Source organism: Uloborus diversus, chromosome 9 (genome assembly GCF_026930045.1).
Source record: "Uloborus diversus isolate 005 chromosome 9, Udiv.v.3.1, whole genome shotgun sequence".
NCBI lineage: Eukaryota > Metazoa > Arthropoda > Arachnida > Araneae > Uloboridae > Uloborus > Uloborus diversus.
Window position 1 is genome coordinate 149360489 of NC_072739.1, and position 18711 is coordinate 149379199.

General features: G+C 31.2%; 1 protein-coding gene across 1 annotated transcript in view; it reads right to left on the reverse strand.

Moving 5' to 3' along the window:
- Window positions 1-203: 203 nt before the first annotated feature.
- LOC129229252 (protein gustavus-like) overlaps window positions 204-18711 on the reverse strand; it is a 39181-nt gene continuing 20673 nt past the window's right edge. The window contains exons 2-3 of the mRNA XM_054863519.1: window positions 13130-14130; window positions 204-3109 (exon numbers count right to left, since the gene is read on the reverse strand). Of these exons, the coding sequence (XP_054719494.1) occupies window positions 2979-3109; window positions 13130-13844 (846 nt within the window). The 5' untranslated portion in view covers window positions 13845-14130 and the 3' untranslated portion in view covers window positions 204-2978. The remainder of the gene's footprint in view (window positions 3110-13129; window positions 14131-18711) is intronic.

The following is an 18711-nucleotide window of genomic DNA, read 5'->3' on the forward strand; positions in this document are numbered from 1 at the left end:
TTCAGGTGTCACTACTTGAAGTGTGACACCCGTTGAGCCCCCCACCCCCCAGTACTGACGCTAATGTAAAGCTTGAATAGTCTTTTTTAAATAAAATTGTTTTTATAAGTGAATGGTTTTATAAACACCCTGTATTTTGTAAAATATTCTGAAATGAACAAACACACAAAAGATAAGACAATTTGCATAGTTTATTTCATAAATGTGAAAAGTATGTTGCCATACTACATTTTTTTGAAATAAAATGTTCATCTTACTTAAACCAAGAACTTACATTAAGCTAATTTTGAACATTGGCAAATACATAACAAGAATGAGGAGCTTACTTAAATTAATTTTCATTGAAATAAAATATTTATCACGTTTCTTACCACCTTACACAGGAAAATCACAAACCAAATAAAATTTATTATTTTTGAAAAGTATTTTTTTTTATTGATATGAAAAGCTCTTAATATATATTGTAAAGCATTTCACATTTGGAAACTTATTATAGCGAATAACTGAAAATTACAATAGAATGTAAAATATTGCATTTATTTAGAACAAAAAGTAAAATGCCAAAAAATGATGCCTCATTAATTTTTAATAGGTTAATTAATGTTTGGTTGAAGTAATTAATTTTTTTCTTGTAATTGAAAAAAATACATCGTTAAAATTGTTAGCAAACTGAATGTGAAATACAGATAATTTAGACGCTTTACATGGTCCCCAAAGCATTCAAAGTAAGCTGCTACAACATTTGAACTATTTTTAAATAAAACACAATGCAGTTCATAAAAAAGCAACACAAAGCACACTTAAAATTTGTTTAAATTAACAAAATTATATACATTATTTATAAGATATTCACAATGATTTTACAGTTCTTAATTTATTCCATTTAATAAAACCAAAATTTGAAAAAAATAACTAAAAATAAAACTTTGTTAAATTAAAGGTCAATAAAAAACAAAATAAAAAAGCGCATGTACAAAAAAACATGAAAAATCATCCTTACACTGACTATAGCCATTTTTGAATGTGATACCAGAATCTAGCAAATGAGGTAGATAGCTGCCAAACTTTGCTAGATTCTGTATTAATTTTACAAAACAAACTAGAATAAAGTCACTGACGATTACAATTATCCTAAGAAGTTTGAACATAGCATAAATGAAAGCACAAATAAATTATTGTATTTGCTGGCATAAAAAGGAAGAAGAAAAAAAAAATCCCAAAAGCTGAACTTGATATTTTAAAGCTTTGTCATCAAATATGAAACCACAGCAGAAAGAACTACAAAAATCACTCAGTTATCATGAGTCATTCAGGTCTAGATTTTGATTGGAAAACTTTAAAGAGACCTTAATAAATCTGGAATATAAAATGAGACTATGAATGATAAATGACACACAAAAGCAAATTCAGGGGTGATTGTGAATTCATCAAAAAATACCTGAAAGTTTCAAAGCGAGAACGGGGTGGGGGGAGGGGGTAATCTTTGGCCCCTATTACTTAAGTGCACCTTTGCCATAGTATTAAATAGTTCTGAGTCAAAATACTGTGTGTACATTTGATCAAATTTTTAATGGGTTACAAAGTTACTTTTGAGTTGGTGTTATACAAATTATCTTGACATTTGTCCATCTTAAGGGATAGGTGTCCATCTTAAGGCTCTTGCAGGTATATTTGATGAGTATTATATAATTTTAAAAAAATGCAGAAGTAGGGAGATAAAAGCATAAAAAAAACAACATAATTCTGGTATTTTCAAAAATAAAAATACCGAAAATTCGGTAAAACACCGGAACACAATCACCCCTACAAATTAATATATTACTCTTTAAAGAATAGCATTGCTTTCAGTTTATTTTAGGTTTCTTACATCAACTGAGGCAGTGAGAAGCAAAGTGATGCAAGTGCCAAAATTTAAAATTTCGTGATATTCAGTTAAAATATGAGAAAATCTCCTGTCTTGAGGCAAGGGATAGTTCTAGTAGCCCTGGTAGGTTTTTTCTGCTATATAACATGATTTGGAAAACAAATTCAATAAAAGTCGACCCAGTACCTGAACTTTAAATGCATTGTACTCAAAACTTTGAGTAAGCCACTTACATCCCTTTGCTTCTCACCGCCACAATTGTAGAAAAAAAAATTTATTCTCAGAGTGAATACGAAGGAAATATTCTTTCAACAGTGGCGTAACCAAGGAGAGGGTCCAGGGGGCCTGGACCCTCCCCAAAAAGAGGAAGAAAATTCGAATATAAAAATGTCTGTGTTTTCATATTGCATAATACAAGAAAACTCAAGTTGAATGTATACAATTTATAAATTTCCTACTCCTCGTATAATATATGGAAAATTAAATTTGAAAACTTGCAATTATTTTTTCTTTTTTCATAAGAAAACATAATTACTTTACAAAAAATTGATATTGCGACAAAATACACTAACATAGTTCCTGGTAAGAAAAAACTTCAAAGTGAAAGCATGGTCTGAGTCTTTTTGTTAAAAGAGGAATGGGGGAAAACATTTTAAATTTGTTAGAAGATTTTAAGCAAAATCAGATTAGAGGACATCTGTTACTGTCTATGTTTCTCTATCCTTTTAAAGACTTAATATATAATTGGACTCCCTTCGAAATGAATACCTGGCTGCACCACTGCTTTTCAAGGAGCAATAATTTAACAGATTGCATTTTTATGTGAGCAAATACATAATTATTAGTATAACTTAAATTTTAAGTACTTAGATTCTACTTAAGCCCCAATTTTTGCAAAAGTAATGCAAAACTGAAAGCATGAGTAGATAATAATCCGTCTTTGAATTGGAATCAGAAAATTATATTAATTTTTTTTAAAAATGCAATTTCCACCGCAGAAGATATATCATATGGCACAAATGATCCGGACCATTCACACAATTTTCGGACAGACACCTCGTACGTTGTAAGTGGTCCCAAAACTGAGTTCATACTAGATTAAATAGAATTTAGTTCAATCTTGATACAAGAGATAACTTTTTAATGCTTTAGGTAAACTCAGTTCATTAATTCTTCCAAGGCGTTTTTTATTAATTTGTTGTCTTATAACACGTCTGCAAATGTCTTTTAAAGGCAAAGGTCCAGCTGCAAAGAAAATATGAAAAATATGTTTAGCTATTTTTGCAAAAATATACATCACATTATAATTAATATTATCTAAATGTTATACAAATACATTAAAAATAGAATAATATGTGTACAACATTTTCCTTCTTGTTAAAAAACTTTTTTTTCTTCTTGCATCTGAATTTCACCAAATTTGATGAAGAGGTACTTTGACCAGAGAAAGTCTGACCAGAGAAAGTCATAAGTGTATCTGAGAAGTTCAAAACAGTTCCTAAGTGTAAACTGAATTTTGAGTTCACTTTGACGTTTGCGTTCATTTGTGCCCAAATTTTACAGGACTAGTAAGAGGGTATGTATACACTTGTGAACAGGCCTGTCATTTTGAATTTTTCCATGGGGGAGGGGGGGGGGGGGAGCAAATTGTATATATACTCACTGTAATTTTTATCAAAAAATATAAATTCATTCATATACCAAAGTTTCAAAATGGTCTTCATTAGTGAATTCTGCTGTGAAAAAGCACAAGCAATCAGCATGTCATTAATTTTGCTTTTTTAACAGATATTTCACAGGAAAATACAGCATACATTTAGTGTTATTTCTCACTTTATATGAAGTTTCTTTGATGTTTTTAAGAATTTAAATTTTATTTTAATGTTGCTATTTTATAAAGAAAAATATACTGAAAGTAAGTATTAAATAATGCATACAACTTTGTAGTGCATTTCAAATTTGCAGTTTCACCCAACTTTCGATCAAGGAGCTGCCACCGATTTCAGCCTTGTTTAGAATGATAGTCTGTGTGGAATAACAGAGATGGAGGTAGTAAAGCTCTCATAGAATCTGAAAATATCTTCACTCGCAGTTATTCATTTAACTCCACCACTCTTTTAGTCAGTGCAGTTAAAACACAGATTTGGCTCCATGGAGCCATATTGCCTACTACTTTATGTGCAAAGTAGCTTATTTTAGTTACTCACCATAATTTTTATAAAATTCTCTATTTTTTTTTTAGTTCTTTCTAACAATCAGACACATAAATAAGCAAAATATGTCACAAAACTTTATAAGATTGAGAGAAAAGAAAAATTACAGAACAATTTAGCAATTAATTTTATGACAGTATTTGAAAACATGCCCTACTCTAAGTCTTTCTTCAAAGTTCATTTACACATAAAAATAAAGAATATTTAATTTCTTTGACAGATGCAAAACAATTTTTCAAAAATGTAGGAATCATGGGAATAAAAATGTCAAATAAATGACTTTTTCAAGTCATTAAAAAAATTAAGGTCTTCAAGAATTTTGAAAGAAAAAGATTGTTTAGATACCTCTAAATCTATTCAAAAATTTAACACCCCAGGGTCTTTCTTAAGTCTTGAAAAAGGAGGGGGATCTTAGTGAAAATAATATGGGTAGAAAACTCTTTATAAAATTTTTACATGCCCAGTTTTTTATATTTTTTTATTGTATAGTAATAAAATATTTGAATTTGTCGTATAGCATTATTCAGACAAAAAAATAATTTTAGTTTTTATATCTGATTTAAGAATTATTTTAAGATAAAACATTTAAAAAAAGTTTAAATAAATAGTACACAATAAGTCGTCACTAAAATTACCAATACTTAACTACAAAACTATAATAATTACATGCCCAGCCGGGCATATAAGGGTAAAAGATTAGTGCCCCATCAGAATTTTTACATGCCATGGGCCTGTCAGGCAATACAATTTTCGAGGCCTGGAAAATACATAACATTTTCCCAAGCATTTTTAAGGACATATGTTTGTGGTGTTATCAATTAATTTCATGAACTAGTATAGAACTATGTAAACATATGTGCACAAGAACTTAAGATCTCTGAATGTGTGAACTGGCTTGAAAAGGAGGGACAGACTGAGATATAATGATGAAGTTGTGATTTATGTTTGCTAAGTGTATTTTCTGTTTGCTTTGTTCAAGTCCTAATAAATGTTTTTGTATGTATGCCATTGTAAACCAGCAGTTCTCAAAGTCCAGACTCCCACTGGAACATGTACCACCTTTGCGCCCCCCCCCCCCCAAAAAAAAAACCTTTATATGATACACTTAAATGTTATTTTCTGATATGCATTTAGATATTGTTCTATATATTTATTCATTTACCTGTATATACTTTTAGAACTACTTTTCATTACTTAATATTATTATTTTGTACTTATGGTGCAGAGAGTAAAAACTAATTCAAACATCAATGTCTAGAGATCAATGTGTAACCATTTTTTTTCTATTACATGTTTACTAGAAATAACAAACTCATTGGAATTTGAATAAAACAAAGTTGGCCTTGTTTAAGTGAGATCATTCTGCATTATGTGTTGTATAATCATGGCCCACATTAGGATTTTAAATAACAATACAGAAATGTACGAATGTGTCTAATTAGACAAAAAGTAATAACGCAATGATGCTTAGATAAACCCCATATTTTGGCTGCGTGGAATGCAAGTGGAAGAATCACTCAAAGCAGGGAATTAGACGCAAAACAAATTTTTTGAAATTGTTAAATGAACAACTCTTGAGAAAAAAAGTTAAAACACATTTTGCAAATCTTAATGCAACCCTGTTAAATAAATACTAAAGAACAAGTACTGATACATTCTGTTATAATTTCCTTTTCTGACTGTTAATTAAGAGCAACAGTTAAAAAGATTTATTGCATAAGAGCTAGAAATGTCAGAATCCTAACATTTTTAATTGCATAGAAATTAGTGCTTGTAAAAAAAAAAAAAAAATAAATAAAAGGCTAGAAAAAATTAAATGCAGAATTCTATTGAAATTCATTCAGAACAAACATACCAGTTAATAAAAATCATAGTAGTGGAAACAAACTCTTTGCGATTTTGCTAAAGATTTAAGTGCGAAAAATAGCTTAATTTTAAAATAGTTTCTGCATATACGTTTTAAATGATGTTTTAATGAAAATTCTTCTTTTTTTAAATCATAAATTAAAGAACAATAAATTGATGATTAAATATATGCACTTATATTTTAAAACTCATGTCATTTCCTTTTTTAATTCAAGTTTTTCAGGGTGGCGACTGTAATGTAAATCGTTGCCCATCTGGCAACATCAGATGAAGAGACTTATCGGGGACTCTAAATTCGAGATTATGGAAAAGTTCATGTTTAATTGCTGTAAGCTGTATGTATCGAGCGCTTGTGTTTTCTTGCATAATAAACCAATTTAAAGTACTTGTGAATATTGTTACAGCGACAGGAACTGTGAAAAAAAATTTCCCTGACTAAGTTCACCAAATTTCCTTGATTTACGTTACCAATGATAATGGTTTCCTTTCTTTGCCCTACTTGAAAACCATAGCATATTAAACAAAATAGTGTTTAAAACATTTTAAGCTGTTAACTAAAAATATATTTTGAAAAGATGCTCCTTTTATTTAGTAAAAATAGAAAAACTAAATTATCTACAGGGAAATTATTATAGGAAATCTAAAACAAATACTTTACTTCCAGTAACCAGTTAACATAAGAATTCTAAGAAATTATTAAAACCACTCTTAAAGACATTAATCATGATAAAACAAAAAAGTTTATATGGAAATAATTTTGACCTAAAATTTTCAAGCAGGATAATTAATGATGCAAGAATAACAATTAACAATGAAAGTATAGAGAAGTAAATTAGTTTTAGTTACGTAAATAATAGACATATTTATGTAAAACAAATTGAAACCTTTTATCAACCAATCATATTGAGCTATTCTCTAATCAAGAAGGTTTTATTGAATGAATCTTAGGTTTTAATGAATGAATACAGCATTTTAACTATTGAAAAATAATAAAAATATTTACTTAAGTACACAAGGTAACTCAATTTCAAATGGTTTCATTATTTGTCGAAAAAAATTTTTAAGATGACTTTTTTGTAATAAACATTGAAATGCAAAAAGCAATGAAAAATTAAAAAATATATATGTACGTATAACTTGGTTTTAAAATAAAAGAATTTTTAAAGTCTGTAAAAAAACCCTTTGCATAATCTCACACTGTGACAACAAATAATACAATGGCATAAAACAAAGTTGATTTTGATTTGACATTCAGTTTTAGCAATTAAATCAAAAACGCAAAGTGATAACTTTTAAGCTTCCATCAGCATTAATTTAAAAACAAAGATTTCTTCTTAAAATCTTGATTACAGTGCACTAATTACTTCCAAGACAATGTAAAGGCTAGGGAGCTAAGGCATCACTGACAGTTTCCTCTTTACATGTAGGGTTGTTTATTTTATGTAGCATGGAACACATGAGAAGATAACTCAAGCTACATAAAATAAACAACTTAACAGACACAGAAACAATCTTTGGAAGTTTATCCAGTGGTTAATAAGTTAAGATTCATTACTTTGACGTTCAGTTAAAAAAGATGCACAAATATGCAGCAGTGTATGATCGCACCTCATTAACTTTACTTTTTTTAAACAGATAATTGGCAGAAAATGTATAGGTATCAAGAGTACTTAATTCAGCAAAGCAAAGAGAAAAAAAATCCTTCATTTAATAAATGTTTCATAAATATGTTTTTTTTTTTTTTTTTGAAATTCCCTGATATTTCCCGGATCAATAAAATTCCTCGAATTTTCCCAGATCTGTCGCCACCCTGTTTTTAAAATATAATACATTCTGTATCTACAATAAACAAAAATAATAATAGCTTTACAACTTTTAGAAGCAAATTTTTGATATTTTCCTAAAGTAGTTTGGTGGTAATTTGCTTTAGATTATGAAAAAGCACCCCATAATCAAGAAAAGAAAATCTACACAAAGCTGTAAAAAAAAGACTCTCAAATATATATTTTTTTCCTTTAGTTCAAAAACTTATTTATCGCATTTAAGTCAATTATTGCACTCTATTTTGAACACTTTCTTTTACACACATGCATAAATATGGAAAAGTTTGGTTACTATTATGACGGAAAAAAAACTCATGCAAACTAATAGAAATTATTAATGAAATATTCAACTTCTATCTGACTAGATTAGAATCAGCTATATAAATAAGTTATAAATGTATATTTATGTTTGAATGTTCACCATTGAATAAATTTTCAATATAAAACATCACTTTGACACATTTTGTTTTTGATGTTTTCTCACAAAATAAAATTTTTTTATAAATATAATTTTGGACAATTTCGGACAGGATGGTAAAAACGACGGTATTTACTGTAATTAGAGACGTACCGAGTACTCGGTAACTACTCGGTACTCGGCCAATTTGCCGAGTATTCGGTACTCGGCCAAATTCTGATCAGATACTCGGCCAATACCGAGTAGTTGCAAAAAATTGAATATTGTCCAAGACAGATACTAAAATTTATAAAAAAAAAAAGAGCAAGCATTATATTCTGCAATCATTTACAATTAAAATTTATAAGTCAAATTTAAATTTTGAGAATAATGAAGTTTGTAATGCTTCAATGGAATAAATCTTTATTTTAATGTCCCCAAAGTTAATAAAACTTGTTTATTAAATATTATGCAAAAAATGTAAGTATAGAAAATATGGAATTTTTATATTAAAAATGGTCTTTTGCTACAAACAAAAATTAGTTATAAAAAATATAAAAATACCTTTGCTTAAAAAATTAAAGTAAATAAAACAACGTTAAAAGCACAGTGCAGGAACACTGCAGACACGTGTTTTGGCATTACAAAGAATTCCTTTTTCAATGCACAAAATGGGAGCTCGTGGATTTAAAGGCATCCAACAAAAGTCGGATTTTTTTGTCGAATGTCTTTACATTCTTTAGCTCACATGTTATGCACTGAAAAAGACGTTCCTTGTAACCGGGGGGGGGGGGGGGGGGGGGGGGGGGGCAGAAATATGTGTCTGCAGTTTTCCTGCACATTTGTTTTATCTGCTTTTAAAAAATATTTATGTTTGGCGGACTAGAACTATAATATTGATTGGTATACATTGAACCCCCTCCTAATGGACACCCCTCTTATGTGGACAATTTTTAATTCCCCGGTTCCAATGCAAATAACATTATTAAACCCCTGTCCTGCGGACACCTCTCTATTGCGGACTAAAAAAATTGTCCTGTTAGTGTCCGCATTAGAGGGATTTTACTGTAATTTGTTTTAATTTCAACTTGATTAATCATACCTTTTATTTATTTTTAATTTTAAGAATAATTTTTTGGTAAAATTTTTGACACAAACAAAATTGTTTATATAATGCGTAATTAAACTTCAGCAGGAATTTAGTTTTAAAAACTATTATATGGACAAGGAGGTCTATACTACTGTTCCAATAAGTTCAAAATTCATCACATGTGTGTCAGTGTTTCTTCTTAAAACATAATTGGTACTTGGTAACTCGGCCAAGTCGTGAAAGGCCTAGTACTCGGTAACTCAGTACTCGGCCGAGTACTCGGTACTCGGCCGAAGTGCTACTCGGTACGTCTCTAACCATAATATTGGAAACCTTGCCAACCCTGGACATTACATAAAATACAGTTCATAACATTACATTATATAATTATATTTTGAACAAAAATTAACTCATTGTTCGCTGAACATTCGGGAAAATTTATTAAAACTTCATGAGAGTGCATTTGAATTTTGGACATCATGGATTTTTGACGCTCTACTGTTGATGCAAAAATTTAATTCTTTTTTTTGCTAGGAGCCAGGGTTGGTTTTCTGCCGGCAGAAACTAGTTTTTGCCCTGCCAAGGGCAGAAACTGGTTATAACCGGTAAAAACCGGCAAAAACTGAAAAGTGTCTTTAATAACAAGTAATTACTAAATGATATTTAAGTAAACTAAAAAAAATAAACTTTATTTCATCATTTAAAACAATAAAATCCTAAGCTAGTGCCCTTGATTTTGTTTGGAAATGGAACTTTTCAAATGCAGATGCTCTAATGTTTTGATTAATCTAACAAAACGCCAAAAATCATATGGTGCTTAAGAAAGGAGTGACATACAGAATTAAACAGGCATTACTGATTGTAATTTGCTTGCTTATATTCTTCTTCTGAATTGCTTGTGATTGAAATTATCTCGTGCTTCAAGAAGAAGGTGCCAGAATTTTACTTGCCGATATTAACGTAGATTTTCTACCTAATGTCGCAGCTTTGCAAAACAAATTGGCCCCATCTCTCAAAATTTATTTTTCCAGCCAAATTTTTACCACTACTCCGGTTTCACATGGTGGACCAGTTTAAAATAATATACAATTTGAAAGTTTTATGAATATTGCTTGTTCCTTGATGCATTGCCTATGCTAGCTCTTCTGTTGCAAGAATATTCTAAAATTTCTCATTTGTGCATATTAAATTGAGAAACTTTAGATTTTAGAAACCACCTCTTCTAAGAATCAACTGCAGGGTCCAAACAATGAAACAATTGATTTTGAATTGAGATAATATTGTAATTATATTGTGCTTTGGTTAACAATTAATTTTTTTCCCTTGAATTTTCTATTGTATGTCAAAAATTGGTTTTTTGTCATTTTGTAAGTTTTTGCCAGTTTCTGCCGCAAATGTGGCAGAAAGTGGTTTTTGCCATGCCGGTTTTAGCCGGTTTCTACCAGTGGTTTTAACCGTCTCAGCAGAAACTTACCAACCCTGGCTAGGACTCAAAATGATCCTATAAATAGGATCTAGAAACTGATCACCTAAAAAATGCTTTCAATGTATACAAAGATTAATGCAAAAAATACAGTTGAAACATTAAAAAAAAACATTTCAAGATAAGATCAAAATTCCAAAAAAAGCAATTCAAATATTCGTGTAAGGAGAATTATTTTAACATTATGAAATGACTCTCATAAAAATCAATATATAACTAGTAACTGATAAAGATGTATTTCAAAAACTTAAGACAGGAATACACTGAACCCTCAAAGCAGAGTATTACTAAATTTGTGACGTTTGTTGCAGAACAGATGCCTGAGCAGCAGAACAATTCTGTTCAAATGTGAGAGGAAAACTGATAAATTTTCTGCAGAAGTTTTGCAAATTTCAGTGAAATTTCTGCAGAAACTGCAGGGCAGAAAATCTGTAGAAACTGCAAATTTTCTACAAATATCTTCCAACTCAAGATAGAATTTTGTAGAAATTCTGCAGATTTCTTAAAATTAGAAGAAAATCTAAAATTCTCGCAAATTACGATAAATTGGCGGAAAGCTCGCGATGCAGAATTTGATAAGTACTTTGTGAGACTTTCTCGATCAATCTTCATTCACTGCAATTTCGGCCATACATGTATGTTTTGGAAACATGCCAATATCAAAACACGTCCATCACCAGAAATTGCTTGCATGTCTTGTTTGAGATTTCAATCCCTTTGCATCCAGAAAATAATTCAATTATTTAGAAAGTGGTTTATTAAATGCAACCCAAACTCGACTCATTTTATTATTTTAGTAATTCATTTATTTAGTAACATTATTTCAAAGAATTCCTTCATGCCATGTAAAATTAACCAAAAAAATGTGGTTTGCCACCTAGGTTCGGATTTTTATAAAATTTTGTATCTTTGCTCTTTCTATGTATTTTAGAAAGCAAATGAACTATTTTTGGAGGATCTCAATCGATTTATGTTTGACTCCTTGTTAAAGTTTTTTGGATTTTATAGTTTTCATGATCAACTAATTTTCCAAATTCAGTGCTCTTTAATTAGTCATTTGGTTGAAAACTGTGATGTTTCTGGAAATATCTCATTTCCACAAAAATAAATAGCAACAGTCCAGCTTAAAAAAACTCCTATATGAAACGATTTTGAGTTTTAGGGCCGAATTTGTGGAAAATGTCACGTTTTTTCGCATACAATGCTTGAAGAACAATTACTTGCAGAACAATTTTGGTCAAATTATTTTACGTTGCAGAACAACCAAAAGTATTCTGCTTTGGGGCACTGAACAATGAATATTGTTATTATCACAAGGGAAACAATGTCTGTTATCAAAGAGTAAGTTTTTGCATATGGAAAAACTTCTTTCAATGCTTACTGCTAACGTAACACAGCAAACGTAAAACAGCACACAGCTAGAATCACTTCTAAATAAAAGTTTTTTAACTTTACAAACTCTCGTTCATCATTTAAAACACCACTGACTTCCCTTTAGCTTTCCTTTTCAAAACAATCAATAGGGACGCGGGCGCCGATATAGAGGGTCAAATAAGGGCTCAAGTCCCCTCCCTAGAAATAAGAACTTCCTTACTTTTAGTAGGTTTATTCTTTGCAAAAATAAAAAAACATTTCTTCTCCAGTCATTAATGAATAAGTCATTGAAAATGTCAAATTTTAATAACTGAACTCGGTTTCCATTGGGAAAATATCCTGTTAAACCATGGGGAAAATTTGAGCCCCTCCCCTAAAATTTTACATATGGGTGCCCTTGAATAGGGAGGATTATTTCCAACTGATAGGATGGCAAAGCTGCTTAGTAGATTGCACTTTTCTTAAAACTTGGCCCTTAAAACTTTTGATTTAGAATTCCAAAAAATTTAATGAATAAATCAAACTTAACTAAGCCAAAAAGAAAAATATAGCTAAAACTCCTAAAAATGAAAAGAAATTCTGAAATAAAAAAAAAATACAAAAACGCACCATCATCAACTTCAAAGCCCTTCTTACAAACATATTTCATGTTAAAATTAGTCAACACTTTATTAGTTAACTTGAGTTATTTCAGATTTTCACTGGGTCCCAAACTCCTCTGAGATGGCTGTGGGAATTTCCAATAACTTGAATAATTAATAATTTGAAGGTTTTACCTGGTCCCTTGGGACTTCAAGTTATAGAGGGTTCACAGTAATTTCAAAAGGAAATGAGTTCAATTAACATGCACAATAAGAAAATTTGAAAAAAAAAAAAAAAAAGTGGACAAAATAATTTTCTATTATTTTAAGTAAATATTGCTTGAACTGAGGTTTTTTTTTTTCAAAAATCCAACAGGTTATTAATGTATTATCAATTTCCATTTTTTTTAGTAAGTGTGTAAAAAGATTAATACTTACGATCAAGTCCTCCAAAATACTTTATAGTAATTTCACAATGTCCCCAAACTGCACTAACAACAGGATACAGCTTCTTGCCTTTTAAACCACGGAATGCTACACCTAAGTATTGTCCATCAACAACAAATGATAAAGTACCTTCATCCATGTCCAGAACTACAAGTAAGCTATCTGGAACTACAAAAGGTTCATCAGAATTTAGAAGGCTAGGATAAGTAACACCAGGGTTATTTTTCACATCATGGTACAGTTTATTACGACCCAAGTCCCAACCCCAAGATTCTGCATTGCTTCCAACAAGTGACTGATATCCCACGGAATGAAGAGGTGCATCACGAGTAGACACTCCAACTACGGCATGGGTTCCTCTTTGTCTCATATTCCAGTGAATCTCCCATGCATGCAGACCCCTAGTATAGCCTACTTTGCCTCTGATACAATCAGTACTCTGAGCAACGGGGTGCCTATGAAAAGTCAACTTGTCATCTTCTTTCACAAAAATGTTCAGCGAGCGATCATCAGGATTCCATGCATGTTTTAGCTGTTGCTCCCTGCTTGCGGGAGGCATATCTAAAAGCACATCCAGGCGACCAGGTCTTTGAAGATCAGGATTAATTGCAAGATCTTTAGCCATTGGCCGGTGTATGGTTGCCGATGAAACTCTTGATATTGAAACAGTTTTAATACCACTAGATGCCTTCTGCCCCATGTTCATAGGCCAGTAAGGAGGAAAAACCACTTGTGGAAAATTTGCATACAGAGAGTGAACAGCAGTGCCCACAGGAAGAACAGAGACTTGCAAGGGTCTGTAAATCCAAAATCTCTGCTTCGGTTTGGAAGCAGAAACTTTAATTGGACGGCCCAAGACTGGGTGTCTCCTGTTGACTCTCAGGAACCAGTCTTCATGAATAAAAAAGCCATAACTAGGATAATTTGAAAAAGGGAATGCAATAGTTGCCGTGCTTGAGGTGTTGTGCAAATCCCAGGGAGACTGTTTATGCCTAGAAAAGAAAATACACATTGCTTTATCACTGACATGCAAAGAACACTAGCATGGAAATATAGTGAAATAGACATAACAGATACCCATCGTAAGTAACTCAACTCTCCTCTTGCAGCCAAAGAGAGGGGGGAGTTTTTATATTTGATAGTTCAATTTAGTATTACCTTCATTATCAAAATTATTATTAATATTTTTATCCAACATTTGGCAGAAATGTTACATTTTTAATTTCCCTTTCGTTGTGCAATTATTTATTACATTCCAGATCTGAAATCCTTAAATTTTATAGTCTTAAATGAGTGAAGGCACCCAACAAAATCGCAGCTTCGCTCATCAGGAATCATTGCTTCTAACGCAAATATACTGTGAAAACACTTATTGTTGCAAGCTGTTAGTTTTCGCAAAAATGAACACATCAGTTAGTTTGTGAGCTGAAAATGTTGCAAATTTTTAAGAACAGAAAAAAAAAAACTGGATTTTTTCTTTCTTTTTTTGCAACGGTAGTGCAAAAATTATGTGTTTTTACAGTGTAGCTGTTAGTGTTTATTTGCATATTTGGGGGGGGGGGGGGGGGAGTCCTAAAATTACAAAGCTTGAATCTAGTGAAACATAATGTTTGTCTTTGATTTAAAAAGTATAGTGTTGAGTCTAACTATTTCAATAAAAGGGGGGGGGGGATTTTATTGTTCTCTTTTTTATTGCCAGTCAAATTATATCCAAATGATTAAGGTATTTTTGTAAAAATTTAAACACATTTTATAGCTTCAATTTTAAATCCTAATCGTGGAGTAAAATTATTAAATATCGACTAAATAATTTGATAAAATAATGAATTGCTTTCAATTGGCTGATTGACTTCACATCTTGGTAAAAGATAAATTTGATTACAGATGACCAAAAAAAGTCTAATAACAATTAACTGTGATGGATCATCAAATAATTACTTTGTCATTTGAAACATTGACTTGTAAAAAATATCTGATTAGCTTGTGAGGTTTTAATAGAAGATTAAAATCAAAGAAGACTTTCGAAAAAAAAGTCCTAGCCAATGAAAATACACATAAATATTATTAAAATTTTTATTCCACATTCAAAGAGTTTCTTGAAAGTAACTAATAAATACCAACATGTTCCTACATGTTGATATAGTAAAATATTTAAATTTATCTGATTGTCATTATTATTATTACCCCTGGTTTAAGTTTATAATAATGTAAACGTTTATTCATAGCATATGAACAAACCTCTAAAATGCTTTGAAATCCAGTCTGAGGGCACCCTTTTGGATGGGCACCCCTCGGGGGGGGGGGGGGACTTCCGTGTCCCGGTCGAACATTTAAGAAATCTGGCAAGCCTAATGGTAAATAAAGTAGACCAACTCCCAATTCCAACTTTATCAAGCTACTCTGCTAGCAGTATTTTTTAGTATAAGAGTATATTATAAAATTAGAGTCAAAAGTTACCAAAACTGGATTGTAGCATATAGATTAAAAAAAACGTTTTTAAGCTAAGGATTCAATTTCTACAGCACACTATAGCGACATTTTTAGAACATCATAATTATTTTTCGGACATTAAGTGAAAAAAAAAGTGAGAAAGAAAGAAAAAAGAGTTATGATGAACTGTACCGCTGTACCAGTAACGTAAAATAGGTAATATAAAACACAGAAAGAAGAAAGAAAAAATATTAATTAAAAAAACTGTTAAGGAATAAAAGTTTTAGTACAAGCACAATAACGGGCATTTCACAAACTGAATCATGAAAACACATACACAACTAAGTCAAAATAAAAACTTCAGCTAAATATTTGCTCAATAAAGATACTCTGAAAATATTTTATTTTCATCGAGATTAAGCAAGCAAATAGATGGGCACAGAACATTAAAAAGAATAGCGAATCATTTTTAAAAAAATAGCCACATTAAACTACTTTTAACACCGGTACATATCATCCAAAAATATTTTTAAAAAAATCGAGTTCTTACCGGCGATCACCTGCTGAAGACATGGTTATAAAAATCGAAACTTATTTCCAATCTTTATTTTGATTTAGATTATTAAGAATTATTTCACACAACTCAAGAACTGAAGGCCTCGGCTAAGCGGAGCAACAAAGCATCGCAACGCAACGCCAGAGATTGGTACCCGAAAAGAGGCCCATATTAACGAACAGCTGCTAGGAGCAGAACCATCTGGCGACCCCACGTAAAGTGAACAAATAAAAAAAAAAAAAAGGAGGATGGGGGATAAAATTTCGGATGGGGGACGCCTTCCTGCCAGCGACCCGAAAACTGAAAAGATGAAAAATAGTACAGATAAAGTACACACAACTATAAACACTTTTTTCGGCTGGGTTAGGCATCCGTCAGAATGAAAAAGAAAAATTCCTTTCAAATATTTCCGGTTTTTTTTTTTGGATCAGCCTGCTACGTGAAAACGTTTTAACTGAAAATGAAATCGAATAATAAAAAAAAAAATTAAAAAAGAAAGAAAAACGTGCAGAAAAAAAGGTATCAAGTGAGCAGATCTCTCATAGAACAGATTAAAAAAAAAAAAAAAAAGGTTTTACATTTATTTTGTCTGTATTTTTGTTTTAATTTCCCTACTAATTCATAGTCACATAAAGTGCAAACTTTATATTTGACACAAAACTTGATCCCCTATCCCTCTCTCCTTCAATCATCCAAAGCAATGTCAACAAACATCATGAAAATCCTAGAATCGCTTTAAATTATTCCCAGTTTTAGATTTTTTTTTTTTTTTTGTATTCTTGTTTTTGAAATCGATTATTCAAGAAAAAAAAATTGATTATTCATGAAAATTACCGCTACACATAAAAAACACCTGGTAACCTTTGACTAATGTTCTTATGAAAGGGAGGGGGACAAGAATTCAAAATAAATTTTTAAAAAATGAATATTTTAAAAATAAATATAGTGAAGTGTACAAAGCTACTACCTAAAATACTTAATAGCAAAAAATACTATGCTCAAAAATATTATAAACATTACGATAATTTGAAGTACTAAAAAAAATTCTAACAGTAAAGTAGGTACATTCATTACATTATGCTGCAACTGTGCGGGTTAAAGCGCAGTAACTGCAAATTTTTCATTTTTTTGCACCTCTGTCTTCTATCGTACAAGCTTGCTTATCAGGTTTCCGCCAAAAAAAAAAGCGCGTATTTTTTCCTATTGTTAGTATTGAATCTTGGATCCTAAACGTGTTTCTTCAAAATTCCTCGAAAACTCATTTCTGCAGATACTGCCGTTTACCGTTCCGCGGTAGTAATTTAATTCATGTACTTATTGAGGAAAACCTCAATTTCACAACGAGGAAACAAACCTCGTCTTTGTTTCACATACTATTTTCTATTTTTTCCGCTTACTACAAATATCACAGCCACATTTTTTTCTCAATGTAATTATATTATAACTGAATTTTACTAAGATAAAATACTGCAAATTTGAATTTTCGTCATGATTCTATGTTTATTAAAACAAAGCAGTAATATCGAACAAATCAATTGATCTTCAACACCGAATCGATGGCAAAAAAATCAATGTCAAACCCCCAACCTGGGCTATCAAGTAAAACTTCAAAGATATTTAATTAGGAAAGAATTATGCTCTCCATAGAACTAGCATCAGCAGAAATGCCACACTAGACAAAACAGAAAAAGTCGTCCCTCACACAAGGTCGAATGCGTTAAAATTCTACAGCATGCCCCCCCCCCCCCTTATGCAAACAGAAAACACTCCAAGCATGAATCATTCACGAAAGCTTTCGAGAAATAAAATTAAGTATTAATTATGTGAACTAAGATTTAATAGGATGTAGCTGAAGTGCAGGTGTCTTGCAGAACTCATTTTCACACGTAATTAGTCTGAATTCCTTCGAAGAAATAAAATTTCACACAGTGCCCACACCCCTTTAAGAGCAAGGGCGCACCCCTACCCCCTAAATATCGAGATGACCCCTCCAAAAGCTCCATTTGGAGGGCGCTTGCCCCCCAAATGAAAAAAATACCCCTAAAAACACCCCCCTTAAAAATTTCAACTGCGCAGTCAGCGCCATGACACCCCTCCCCCCTAGGTGGGCACACCTGAATAGAATTAAGAAAAGAAATACAAGAGCAGTTCCCACACAATAAGCTCTGTAGTAAACAAATATATTTATATTCTTAAAAAGTAACAAATGGCTGCATGAACTTCTTCACTTTCAGTTTTGTGAAATTTATTTTGTAAATACAATCGCTCTCAGCTTTGCAAAAATTATTTTGTAAATGGAACTGCCCTCTGCTTTGCAAAAATTATTTTGTAAATACAATCGCTCTCAGCTTTGCAAAAATTATTTTGTAAATGGAACTGCCCTCTGCTTTGCAAAAATTATTTTGTAAATACAATCGCATACTTGGAAAAACATTTGAAAATGTTTATATTTTCCCGAACTCCGTTCACCCTTAGAATTAATCAATAAAGAACAAATACTGACACATTCTGATATAATTTTGTTGCAGTTTACCTGTTAATTTCAGACTTTAATAATCGAAAGTACTGAAAAACTATGAAAGTAACG